The sequence below is a fragment of the Lactuca sativa genome, chromosome 4 (genome assembly GCF_002870075.4).
Source record: "Lactuca sativa cultivar Salinas chromosome 4, Lsat_Salinas_v11, whole genome shotgun sequence".
NCBI classification, from domain to species: Eukaryota; Viridiplantae; Streptophyta; class Magnoliopsida; order Asterales; family Asteraceae; genus Lactuca; species Lactuca sativa.
Window position 1 is genome coordinate 63,419,067 of NC_056626.2, and position 13,123 is coordinate 63,432,189.

The window sequence follows — 13,123 nt, forward strand, 5'->3', positions numbered from 1 at the left end:
CATCTTTCCAAGTAAACAAGACTCACATACATCATCGTCCCTAATGTCGAATGACTCCAACACTCCATCCTTTTGGAGTTGGGCTATGCGTTTCTTGTTGACATGTCCAAGACGACAATGCCACAAGCATGATTTTATCCAAACCATTGGATGAATCAACACACAACACATCATTTCCTAAGTTATCTACAACCATCACAGTTTCATATATTCCATTACAAGGTAATGCTTCAAAATAAAAAAACACCATTAAGATAAGAATTAATAGAACCCTTTTCATTATCAAATGAATATCTAAAACCTTGTCTATATAAACCATGAAATGATGTTTCTTTCCATATCTGGCGAATAGCAACCATTGTTTAAATCTAATCCTAATCCGCTATTAAGCATTAAAGATTAAATTCCGATCTTGGTTACAGGCGGCGATCTTCTATTCCCCATGATCAAATTTATCTTCCCATGCTCCACATCCTTATCTCTATTTAGGCCCTGCAAATCAGAACAAATATGAAAACCACATCCTGTATCAAGTACCCAAGAAATGGAATGTGATGAATCATTAGATTTAATTGTGTAAAAACCTACGTAAGATGGCTTGATCTTTCCATCCTTGATGGCCTGCATATATTCTGGGTAGCTTCTCTTCTGATGCCCTATTTTGTGGCAGCGGTGACACTCTGTCTCCTTTGGGTTAGAGTTGGGTTTAGCAGAACCAACTTTGGTTCCACTAGAAGAGGTACCATCTTGGGGTTTACCCTTGTGGTTGCTCTTTGAGTGAGCCTTCCTCTTCTTACCCCTCCCTTGCCCAATAGCCAAAATAGGGGCATCGGTTGGAGCGGGAGCTGATGCAACAGACTTATCCTTGAGATTGCTCTCAACAGTCCTAAGCAAGCCTTGAAGCTTGCTCAAGGTGACCTCTTCCTTGTTCATATGGTAGGTCATGCGGAACTGGTTGTAGCAGGGAGGCAGGGAGTGAAGGATAATGTCAATCGCCAGCTCTTCATCAAAGTTAACATTCAACTTGAGAAGACAGTCAACATATATCTGCATCTTTTGCAGATGAGCAGTAAGGGACTCTCCACTACCCATTCGGGTAGTGATCATCGAAGTGATGATCTCATACCTCTCTTGCCTCACACTTTAATGGTACCGGTCCAACAAGTCTTGATGCATCTCATAGGGATACATGTCCTCATAGGACTTTTGGAGTTCGGAAGTCATTGTCGCCAGCATGATGCAATGGACTTTCGTGGCATCACACTCGTAGGCCTCAAAGGCAGCGATCTCTTTGGGAGTAGCAGTGTTTATGTCGATCTCCTTCAGCTCCTTATCTAGGACATACTCTTTGTCCTCATAACGGGTGACCATTGTAATGTTACAGATCCAATCGTTGAAATTGTTTCCGTCGAATATCACCCTCACACACAAGTTCATGAGTGAGAAAGAGCCGGAGGAACTCGAGCCAGAAGCGTTGTTGTTCATGTTCGACATTTGAAAAGGAAAAGAACAAAGTTTGATTAGAAATGAATCCCTAATTAAACACCCAAAATGAGAAATTAGGGCTAGGATCCAACAACATTATTTACATATTAGAAGAGGGATGCCGTAATCTAACAAGTAAATAATTTGAAGGTAAGTGAATGGTGATTCACTAATTCTCCACCATGAAAAATGAAAAGAAGATAAAGTTTTAAATGTATTGAAAACACCTAGATTCTTTTGAGATTCATTGAACCTTTCAATGGCATGTTTAAATCTCGATATGCCCGTCAAGTTTGTGACTGGGATGCCGAGGATTCACAAAGCGGGTGTGAATAACCATGAAAATGTACATGGTGCCCTCATTGTTACAGTCATCTATTCGACATGCCGGTTAACCACACACGCTCCATCGAACAATGACAGACAATGAGTCACCCTTTGCCACCTTTGCTTAGAAACCAATTAGTGTGCCGGTTAACCACACACGCTCCACTAACTTCTTAGAAAGGGTACAAAGTGTAATTTCATGGGATTGCATCAATTCACTTTGCCTAAAGTAACTAAGATTAGAAATTTTGTAAAAAACATTTAGTTACTTTATATAGATTCATTATACTTTTAATGAGGAAAGGTTTGCCCTATCCTACCAGTTCGGCTAACGACCCTCCACCAATCACGGAAGCGGTGGGTGATAGTGGACACCCATTAAATGACCATTTTATAGGCCATAACCTTATATCCCCCTTATAGATCGGTTTCGTGAATGAGGCCTACTAACGGTAAGACTAGCATTTTAAGTTATATATATATATATATATATATATATATATATATATATATATATATATATATATATTAATCTTATAATATTATAAAGTATAAGGTCGAATTTTAAACTTGTAAAATTATAGGGTTTGAAATTTAAATAGTTCAAATTAAACATTTTAATCACAAAATTTAAATTTCAAAACTTGAGGACAAGTTTTGAACTTTTCAAAACACAAGGATCAAATAGCAAATAATTTTAAATTAAACAATTAATTTTATAATTATCTAAATTTGACCTAATCAAGATTAGGATAATTCACCAAATAAATTCAAATAATCAAATATTATCAAATAAGGAATTTATCATTTAAATAATTGGTAATTATCTTTTGTTTTGTTAAGGATATTGACAAAAATGTAATAAATTCGGATTTTATTAAACTAAAACGATTTAGGTAAGTATCCTTGAGTAAAACAACAAGAAATCCTGAAATTCCCTCTATCTGACGCTCCGACTAGCCGAGTCCCCTTATGGACTCGTCGAGTTCATCATACTTGTCGAGTCCACAATGGGACTTGCCGAGTTCATCAGGCAGAGATAAAAAAACGAATTTTTTAAGCAAGAATCAAACACAAAGCATCAAATTCAAGAGAAGCCAATCAAGGCTCTGATATCACTGATGGGTTTGTGCCATAAGAACATTCCTATGTGCACATGCAAATCCTAATGCTTGGATATAGGTTTCTCTAGTGAACATGCTTTTCATCCAAGACTTGCAAACCCTAGATCTAGAGTAAACAATTCGAAATTGATATAACAAAATAGATCTAGATGATTACCTCTTCTTGAAAGCTTGAATCTTGTTATCCTTGGAGCTTAGAGTCACAAATGTCACTCCTCTAATGACTTACAAACACCAAGAAGCAAGAGGATGATTTGGAGAGAGGTTATAGGCACAAAATCGACTCTAGGAACTTCTTAGGGTTTCTGGTAGCCGATTTCTATAGCCCTTGAGCTGCTAGGGTTACAGTTTGAAACCCTAATTGGATAACTTAGGCCTTAAGCAATCCAATGATCCTTCTAGAATAAGGTTTGGACGAATTCAAGGAGTCCATACACCTTAATTTCGTCCACCCTATGATCCATAAGGATCCACAACCCAAAACCAACTATCACACAATTGACAGTTACAATCCCCTTTATTTAATTAATCTCTTTTAGCCACAAAATTAATTCTTAATTAATTTTTATCTAATATTAATTAAACTATATGATTTCTTCTTTAATATATTAATCATATAATATATTAATAAATCATAATAACCTCTTTATTTATAAATCATTATATCATGTTGCTTTGGTGAAGGCAACCCAAAAATATCATGCACAACCGGATAAGTACTTACCAAATATAGTTACAGACTTAGACACTAATCCAACAAAAAAAAAAAAAAACACAATGAACTCAAAAGAGAAAGAAAAAAAAAAAAAAAAAAAACTTGAGCATCGGTCCGAAACATAGACGAACCCGCTTAGATTGAGTTTAGGTTTCTGGGCTGGGCCCTAAAACCTCTGTGCCCATCAAAACCTCACCATTCCATTTCATGCCGCCAATGCCTGCTCCTTTACTTCACCTCCAAACAGGCAAACATCTCCTCAGTTGTGTGCGTGTGTAAGATTATAGCGATACTCGTTATCATGTGGAGCTAAAATAATTACTCCTTCAGCAATCCGCATCAATGGTGAGTTCCTCGTTTCGCTTTATATCGCTTTACCTTGTTTTCTATCTTGTTTTCTTTGTGAAAATCATTTCGTTAGGATTGTCCATATAGAAGAGACTTTTGTTGGGAGGTGAGAGGAAGATAAAAGAGAATATTTCGTAAAAAAGATGCATCCTTTGGAGCTACTTTCAATTGCAATTCGCATTTTGAGTTGTGTAATTGAAGAAATGCTGTGTGTTTGCGTTAGGTTTTTGTTCGGATACAGAGCAAAGTTTCGGTGTTCGAGACATTTCATTGAATGGATTAACGACAATCGTTCTACAGCTTCACAAAAGTTTGTTCGTCGCCAATTCCGCAACCACCGCCACGTCTTTGAGTTTTCAGTTTTGCTTAAGAAATTTCTCTACCACTTCATTGGTGGAGGCGATCATGGTGAAGTTTCCCCTGCTTTCTGCAGTGTCGTGTATTTTTTTTTTTAACGATTACAATTCACAAATGCATTCTGAGGACCCAAGAAACATATGGAGATAACGTTTTTTGACACCATCAAGAAAGAACAAGAAAACCAATTGACAACTGTTTGATAGTACAATCACATAAAAGCTTTGTGTTTTCTTTAAACATAGGTGATTTTATTTCAAGCTGTTTATTTGTAAGACCCCACTGTTGTATGAAGCCTAATATACAGCAAACAGAGAATGTCCCATTTTCATTTAAAACTCCAATGGTTATAGATTTGTTTTCCTCAACTAGCTTGGATTATGCCTTTGATTAACTCAATTCAACAGTAGCTTTTCAATGACAAATTTTACACTACAACCTGTTTTCTCCAATGATTGGTTGCAAGATGATTATAGTCGTTTTATTTGAGCTAATTTGTCATACTTATTTCAATCTTCAGAGCAAGGCATTGCATAGTTTCTCTGGCTGTTCGTCATTTGGAAGTGGTCATACATGTGAGAGACTTTTGGAAGTTGGTTTAAAAAGGGTGACAGTATCTTGCATCTTTAATGGTAGACATGCTAAAGCTCCAAGCTTGAAACCTCAAAAGCCCTATTTTTCTTTCAGAAGCCACACTAATCAGTCTTACTCTACCTTCTCCATTCAGCCACTATCAAGAAGTTCTCCCCCTATTCGACCAATGAGTACAATTAATTATGGTTTAATGAATGGTGGCTTTGGAATCTTTGCACCCTATAGACATTTCTCTCAGATTCCAAGAGCAGTAATACCTAAAAATGATGCTTGTGATGGAGAAGGAAGAAGAAAAAGCACATCCTTCCTTTCATTCAATAAAAATTGGAAACAAACTAAGAGATTGACTCACAAGAAGCCATTAGAAGTTGGAGGAAGAACATCCACTAAATCTATCAAAGCTGTTAAAAAAGATGATATACTTGCTTTAAAAGATTCACCTATTGAAGATGGCAAAATAGAAGTGAATCTTGTTGAGAATGAAAGCCAGTTGCCTAAAACAAAAGCGAAAAAGAAACCAACTCCCAAAGTCAAGAAAAGTCAAGAGAAGTCTGCTGTTGCTTCTGAGGAACCACCTCCACCTCCACCCCCACAACCACAAGCAAGTTCTAAAAAAGTTTCTCGGTCAAAGAAGTCAAAGTCATCCAAAAATGACAACTTGGCTTCTGCTTCAGAGGTTAGTTAAAAGTTAATTTTGTACATGATAACATTGCTATTTCTCCAATTTACCCCTTTTAACAATGTGTTTAACATTTTCAGGTTACCCCAAATGGGAAGCCCACTATTGAAGTGAGTTTGGAAGATGAACAACCCAAAGAGACAACTACAACAAGTAAAACCCGCAAAAGAAAACCTAAAACACAAGCCAAATCTAATGACACAGTGGAAATCTCAAATGTGAGTGAAGTAACTTCAAAGCCAAAAACAATAACAAGTGTGAAGAATAATAGGACAATAAGACCCCTATATCCTCCCTCTGGTAAATCTGTAGTGGTGGTGGAGTCTATGACAAAAGCAAAAGTGATTCAGGGGTATCTTGGGGATATGTTTGAAGTCATTCCAAGTTATGGTCATGTAAGAGACTTAGCTGCAAGATCAGGTTCTGTAAGACCAGAAGATGACTTCAGCATGGTTTGGGAGGTTCCTTCTGCTGCATGGACTCATCTCAAGAGCATTAAAGTCGCATTAGCAGAGTATAACTATGAACTATGAACTATGAACCCTAATTCTTATCCTCTCACAACTCCTCAAAAATAAAAATTAATTTGATTTCTTGTTTCTTTTTCAGAACCCAAAATCTGATTCTTGCATCAGACCCCGATCGAGAAGGTGAAGCAATCGCATGGCACATTGTTGAAATGTTACAACAACAAAACGCGTTGCCAGAAGACATAAACATTGCCCGAGTTGTCTTCAATGAAATTACCGAATCGTCCATCAAAGAAGCCTTGCGGGCCCCACGTGACATAGATTTCAATTTAGTCCACGCGTATCTTGCAAGAAGAGCTCTCGATTACTTAATCGGATTCAACATTTCTCCATTGTTATGGAGAAAATTACCCGGGTGCCAATCCGCAGGTCGGGTCCAATCCGTAGCTTTAGCTCTAATATGCGATCGGGAAACCGAAATCGATAAGTTTAAACCCGAAGAGTATTGGTCAATTGAAGGTGTTTTCAATAGTCAAAATGGTCAAACCCCATCACATTTAACACATTATGATTCCAAAAAGCTAACCCAGATGTCGATTGGTTCTCAAACAGAAGCAAATGTTATCGAAAACATGATCAAATCTTCAGAGTTTAAAGTGATTGGAAAAAGTAAAAAAAACTACAAAAGAATATCACCACCTCCTTACATAACATCAACCCTCCAACAAGATTCTGCAAGCAAACTACACTTTCCATCCGCATACACCATGAAACTTGCACAAAAGCTATACGAGGGGGTAAAGTTGCCAGATGGGAATTCAGCAGGGTTGATTACGTACATGAGAACCGATGGATTACACATGTCGGATACCGCTGTTGATGACATCAGATCATTTGTTACAGAAAGATACGGAAAAAAATACATCCCGAATACCCCCCGAAAGTTTTTCAAAAAAGTCAAAAACGCCCAAGAAGCCCATGAAGCAATCAGGCCCACAGACATAACAAGACTCCCCTCTATGCTCTCCACAATTCTTGATGAAGATTCATTAAAATTATACACTTTAATTTGGTGTCGATCAATTTCATGTCAAATGGAACCTTCTATTACAGAACAAATACAAATCGATATAGGAAACACAAACAGCTCGATTATTTTTCGAGCCTCAACCTCAAAATTGGATTTCCTCGGTTTCCAAGCTGTGTATAAGGATACTGAGAGCAGGATAATTAGGAACAATGAAGACGAACACGAAGGGCAAAATGGGTATTTTGAGATTCTCAACAATCTAAAATCAGGGGATTCAATGAGTCTCGGAGAGTTGGAACCGAAGCAACATTACACTCAAGCTCCATCACGTTACTCGGAGGGTAGTTTGGTAAAAAAGATGGAGGAGCTTGGAATTGGGAGACCTTCTACATATGCAACAACAATTAAAGTATTGAAAGATAGAAATTACATGACAGTGAAAAGCAGAGTGTTGTATCCAGAGTTTCGGGGGCGAATGGTGTCTGCTTTTTTGTTTCATCATTTCTCTGAGGTGACTGATTATAGTTTTACAGCTGATATGGAGACTGAGTTAGATAATGTTTCAGGGGGTTTGACTGAATGGAAAGGGTTGCTTAGAGATTATTGGACAAGATTTAGTAAGTATTGTGAACGTGCTAGTAGTGTTCATATTCATCAAGTGGAGAAGATGTTGGAGAAAACATTTGGTGATTTTTTGTTTGCTTCTCTTCCTGATCAAAGTAGATTGTGTCCAAGTTGTAGAGAAGGTACTTTGATTTTTAAAGTGAGTCGATTTGGTGCTGGTTATTTCATTGGTTGTGATCAACATCCTCAGTGCAAGTAAGTTTGCCAATTTGTTTATTTTTCTTTTGTTAAAAAAGTTAACAACATTTAAACGGTTTTTGAATTTTTTTTATAAAGGTATATTGCTAAGACACTATATGGTGATGATGAGGATGATTCTAGCCCAGAAAATAGTCGAGCTGTAGAGGAGCCCAAGGTTCTTGGAGTGCATCCTACCTCTAATGAAAAGGTTTATATCTTTTGGTTTTGTTAATGTAATTTTTTATGTGTGACATAATCATATATATATATATATATATATATATATATATATATATATATTTGTTTAATTATATTTGGTGTTTTGTTATGTTATGTTATGTATGGATGAAGATTCTATTGAAGGATGGTCCATATGGTCATTATGTTCAGCTTGGTGAAGACAAAAAGGGACACTTACCTAAACGAGCTTCTGTCTCCCAGGTATATTATATTTTTATATTTTTATTTTTATTTATTTGTTTTTTTTTGGTCATATTTATGACTTATAATTTCTCTTGTAATGTGATGATCAGATTTCAGATGTTACCTCTATTACTTTGGAAGATGCTCTTCAGTTGCTGCGTTACCCCATTACTTTGGTATGTTTTTGTTATCTGAATTCACATTTTTTTTATATCTAAAATTTATATTGTAATTCCTGAATTCATAATATTAAATTCGTATATATTTTAGGGAAAACATCCAGATGATGGTTTGCCAGTGGTACTGAAGCTTGCAAGACATGGATTGTCAGTAAAACATAGACGTACACAAGCACCAGTACCAAAGGTATGTTTTGTTAATATCTTCACATGAAAAATCGAAACATTTAATTATTCTTTTATTTAGGATTTAGGGTTTTGATTGTGTAAGTGTTTGAATATGGGCACAGAACACGAATCCTAATGACATAACTTTGGAGAAAGCAATGAAGTTTTTGATGGGAAAAGATGCGAAGCAAACTGGGAGGCCCAAGAAGAACAGAGACAAGGAAGCGGTTGAGGTTTTGTAGGTTAGGTATATATAATTGTTAAAAGACTAAAATTATTATTCTATTTTTTAATAATTTATATGAAGATGTTTTCATCGGTCTTTTTTTTTGCAACAACACGAACTCAAATGTAGCTCTCGAAAGTTGCTTGAGTTAAGAGGGTTTTAATTAGATTTAAAAGGGAGTTTTGGTTGTGCTTGTTGTAATTTATAGAAAGAGGAATCGTATTGATTGTTCAAGATTCTATGAAAAGAATACAAGTAGTCATTATGTTTGGCTGTCATTTGATCATGTGGTTTATTATGCATTTCTAGACACTTAATATGAGATAAAATTGATAAACAAGACAAAAATGTTTGTTCTATTTAAAATTTAAGACAAAATTGCAAAAATGGTCCGTATGGTTGTCAAAATGATATGAATTTGATCCAAATAAATTGGTGGTGGATCAATGGTACAATTTTCAATATCTTGTGTTTGTGTAGTAGGTCCTTATGATTGACATTATTTTTGTGTTTTTGGTCTATTTCTAGCTTAAAATGACAAATATGCTTTTAAATATAATTTTTTTTGAAGTCACATCTTTAACCCACTCATTTACAAACATTCTCTCTCTCTCTCTCTCTCTCAACAGTCCACCCTATCACATGTCGGACCACCATCGTCAACATACCGCCACAGTCTTCGGACCATCGGCGGCGTTCATCACTCCCTCTACCAACACTAAGTCTGACACTGTTACCCTTCATCCTCTGTTCAAAACTCCGACCATCCGTACCCTTGTTGGTGACTATCGTACCAACAGATCCGATAGAAAACCTTAGTGTTGGTGTTGGAAAACCCTAGTTTCGTTTATGAACGATCTGGCAGTCATAATGGCATAAGGGGGAGAAAGAGAGACGGAGAAAACCATAGTCACAAAACCCTAGTTTCGTTTCCCTTTTGATCCAAATCTGTATCTCGATTCGGATGAACTCTAGTGGGTAGCGGTCTTGACCAATGGTTTGGATAGGTGACGAGTGATGACACTAATACAAAATTACCAGTATTAAATAAAATATTTTCGTTTATACATTATATTTATGATGTATGTTTATATATTTGATGTACGTGAAGTAATTAATATGGGTGTTTAGTTTAAGAAATATAAATTGATATATATATATATATATATATATATATATATATATATATATATATATATATATATATATATATATATATATATATATATATATATATAGGGATGAGTTATATGGAAAATGAATGATTAGGGCAATACATATTTGAACTAATGAAAACATGACAACACATCACTTCCACAATACATTACTTGTGAAGAAAGAAATGGACACGTGTCATTTGATTATTGGTTCCGGTAGATGTTGCCCTAGTTATTTGTTTTCCATAGAACTCATTCCTATATATATATATATATATATATATATATATATATATATATATATATATATATATATATATATATATATATATATATATATATATATATATATATATATATATATAAACTTCATATTTTAAATTTATCATTTTGCTCTAAATTGAATTTCTTAATAATCTTTTTTAATTCAAGTTTTCAAACTTTTGACAAGTATTAATGATTTATCTATGTATAATTGATTTGTACAAAAAGTTTTGTAACTTATAACTCTTAAAATTCAAGATATTACTTATATGTTTTATAATATAGTATAAGATAACAATTAAAAAAATAGAAAAAAAATAAAAAGTAAATTACACGAATGGTCCCTATAGTTTGGGGTAATTTGCGCGCTTGGTTTCTAACTTATTTTTTTTAACTCGGAAAGTTCTACTATTTGTTTTTGTTACGCGCTTGGTCCCTACTATTTGTTTTTGTTATGCGTTTGGTCATTGTCTTACCTAAAAAGACTATTATTTAAATAGGAAAAAAAATGGTGAGGTAGGTAAGGTAAGGTGAGGGGGTAGGGTTGGGGGTGTGTTTATTTAAATAAATTAAAAAATCAAGGGTAAAATAGTTTTTTTAGGTAAGACAGAGACCAAACTTGTAACAAAAACAAAAAATAAGGACCTTCCGAGTTAAAAAAATAAGTTAGGGACCAAACACGTAAATTACCCTAAATCATAGGGACCATTCGTGTAATTTACTCAAAAATCTTCCTATTCTAATAAAAGAATAGCTTTAATCTCCTTTTGACATGTGTCATCTTATTAGGCCTTTTAATAAATACATATTCTATTTTACTTTTGACATGTGTCACCCTATTAGTTTTCCTAATTAATGCATGTCATTTATTAACATATTAATTCTCAATTTTAAATTTCTTACTCTAATTATATTAAATTAATAACATTACAATAAAATTAATACAAATTATAAGATGATATAATTTATATATTTATTTAAATTAACAATTATAATTTTATATAATTAAAAAAATATCTTTTAATTAATAATTTATTTAAAATATTTGATTAATAATTTTGAATTTTCACTATAAAAGTTTAATTAATTTTGTAACTATGGTTCCCATAGGTTATAAACTAGTAAATTATAAAGATATAAAAGTAATTTTAAATGATTACGAACCAAAATCACTAAATAAATCTAAAATTAGATATTAATGTACCACTAAACTTAATTATAATATATGACTAAAAAGATGCAGAATTATAAATATTTAATAAATAGTTGTTCTATTTAAATTTGATGTTCATTGTGGATAAATTATAAATATTAATTAAATAGTCGATAGGGAATTTTATTTATCACTTAAGCATTTGTTTACTAAAATGGAAACTCGAGTCAAATACCATTCAATTTGAAATAAACTTACAATAAAAAGTATTTAATTAGTTTTGAAAAAGATAGAAATACTATAATTGAAGGTTTAGATTTTTGTGTTAATGAATATTATATAGATATAATTAAATTTGTAGTTGTGATTTCATGAAAGCGGTAACCCATATAATCACGTCGCGTTACATAGTACATTGTCCTATACTTATGGTGAGACTTTCATCCCTTTTTAACTCTATACAAATCGCATTGTGGCACGACCCTTGCCGTGTCGCGGGGCCTGCACTTCAACAGGTCCTTAGCTGATTACATTCAAGTTTTGAGACAATTTTCTTCTAATCTTCAAATACCCATAGCTTCTTCGTTTTATACCCGGTTTCAATGATCTTTATATTTACGTGAAGGCGGGGATGGGTTATACAACTCCTTTAAGTAATTAAGGACTGGCTACTTATGAGTCTTAATCTATTAAGTCATAAACTTGGGACAAAATGCATAAAATTCTCATCTTAAGCACCATCTTTTACATTTCTTCTCTTGAACACACTTATCTCATCTTATAAAACCGACTTTGACTTATCTTGATTCATTTCATGAAGTACATCCTCTCAATTCATGGAATTCCTCCAAATGACCAAATTGCCATTTTGGTCAATTATTCACCCAAAGTCAAACCTTTCTTATTTTTGGGTTTTTGCATTGGTAAAATTTAAATTTAAAGTTTTTCCTTACATAAATTTTTTTATATTAAACAAAAAATTCTCTGATTTCCCGCTGGGGGTGGGGACGGGGAATGTGGATGGGGATTTGAGTAAGGATTCAGTTATAGGGATAGTAATTGAGGACCATGGTGTTTCCCGACCCTGTTGCCATCTCGAACCTTCACCCATTGCAACTTTTAATGGATGATGTTATAATGTTAAACCCTGCATTGCATATATGATATAGCTATCTTAAAAGTCAAAATGCATTCCACCCTTCCATATAAATTGATCCCTAATAGTTATTACCATCCATAATTGAAAGACGAATCAGAAAACAAAGGCATAATGCAATCAAATCGATGCAAAGATAATTATTGAAATTTGTTTATATATTACATATTGATTGTGATTAAACTAGTCCGAAAAAGGAGCAACATTTGATGAAAACATGAGGTACAGTGAAAAAGTATCTTGACGTTTAATTACAAAAAGAAAAGGTTTTTTGGTGAGATTAGTGGAGTTTTAGCAAAGAAAAGAAAAGAAAGTAATGAAAGAAAAGAAAAATAAATTTATATATTGTGTTCCCGAGTTGGAGAGAAGTCAGAAGAAAATTAAACATTTTGTTTATTCTCTCTAAATCCTTCTAAATCGGAAGGAAAGTTACGAGGAAAAATGATCATTCTAAATCGGAAGGA

General features: G+C 33.9%; 1 protein-coding gene across 2 annotated transcripts; it reads left to right on the plus strand.

Moving 5' to 3' along the window:
- Positions 1-3,837: 3,837 nt before the first annotated feature.
- LOC111885654 (uncharacterized) lies at positions 3,838-9,207 on the plus strand. 2 transcript variants are annotated; one of them, XM_052770293.1, is made up of 10 exons: positions 3,842-3,996; positions 4,223-4,407; positions 4,877-5,626; positions 5,710-6,143; positions 6,239-7,948; positions 8,030-8,141; positions 8,285-8,374; positions 8,467-8,532; positions 8,627-8,722; positions 8,826-9,207. In XM_052770293.1, the coding sequence occupies exons 2-10, from the start codon at positions 4,405-4,407 to the stop codon at positions 8,943-8,945; spliced, it is 3,381 nt and encodes a 1,126-aa protein (XP_052626253.1). In that variant the 5' UTR covers positions 3,842-3,996; positions 4,223-4,404; the 3' UTR covers positions 8,946-9,207. The 2 variants fall into 2 exon arrangements, with proteins under 2 accessions (XP_052626254.1, XP_052626253.1); XM_052770294.1 differs by lacking the exon at positions 4,223-4,407 and having other exon boundaries at positions 3,838-3,996.
- Positions 9,208-13,123: the final 3,916 nt, after the last annotated feature.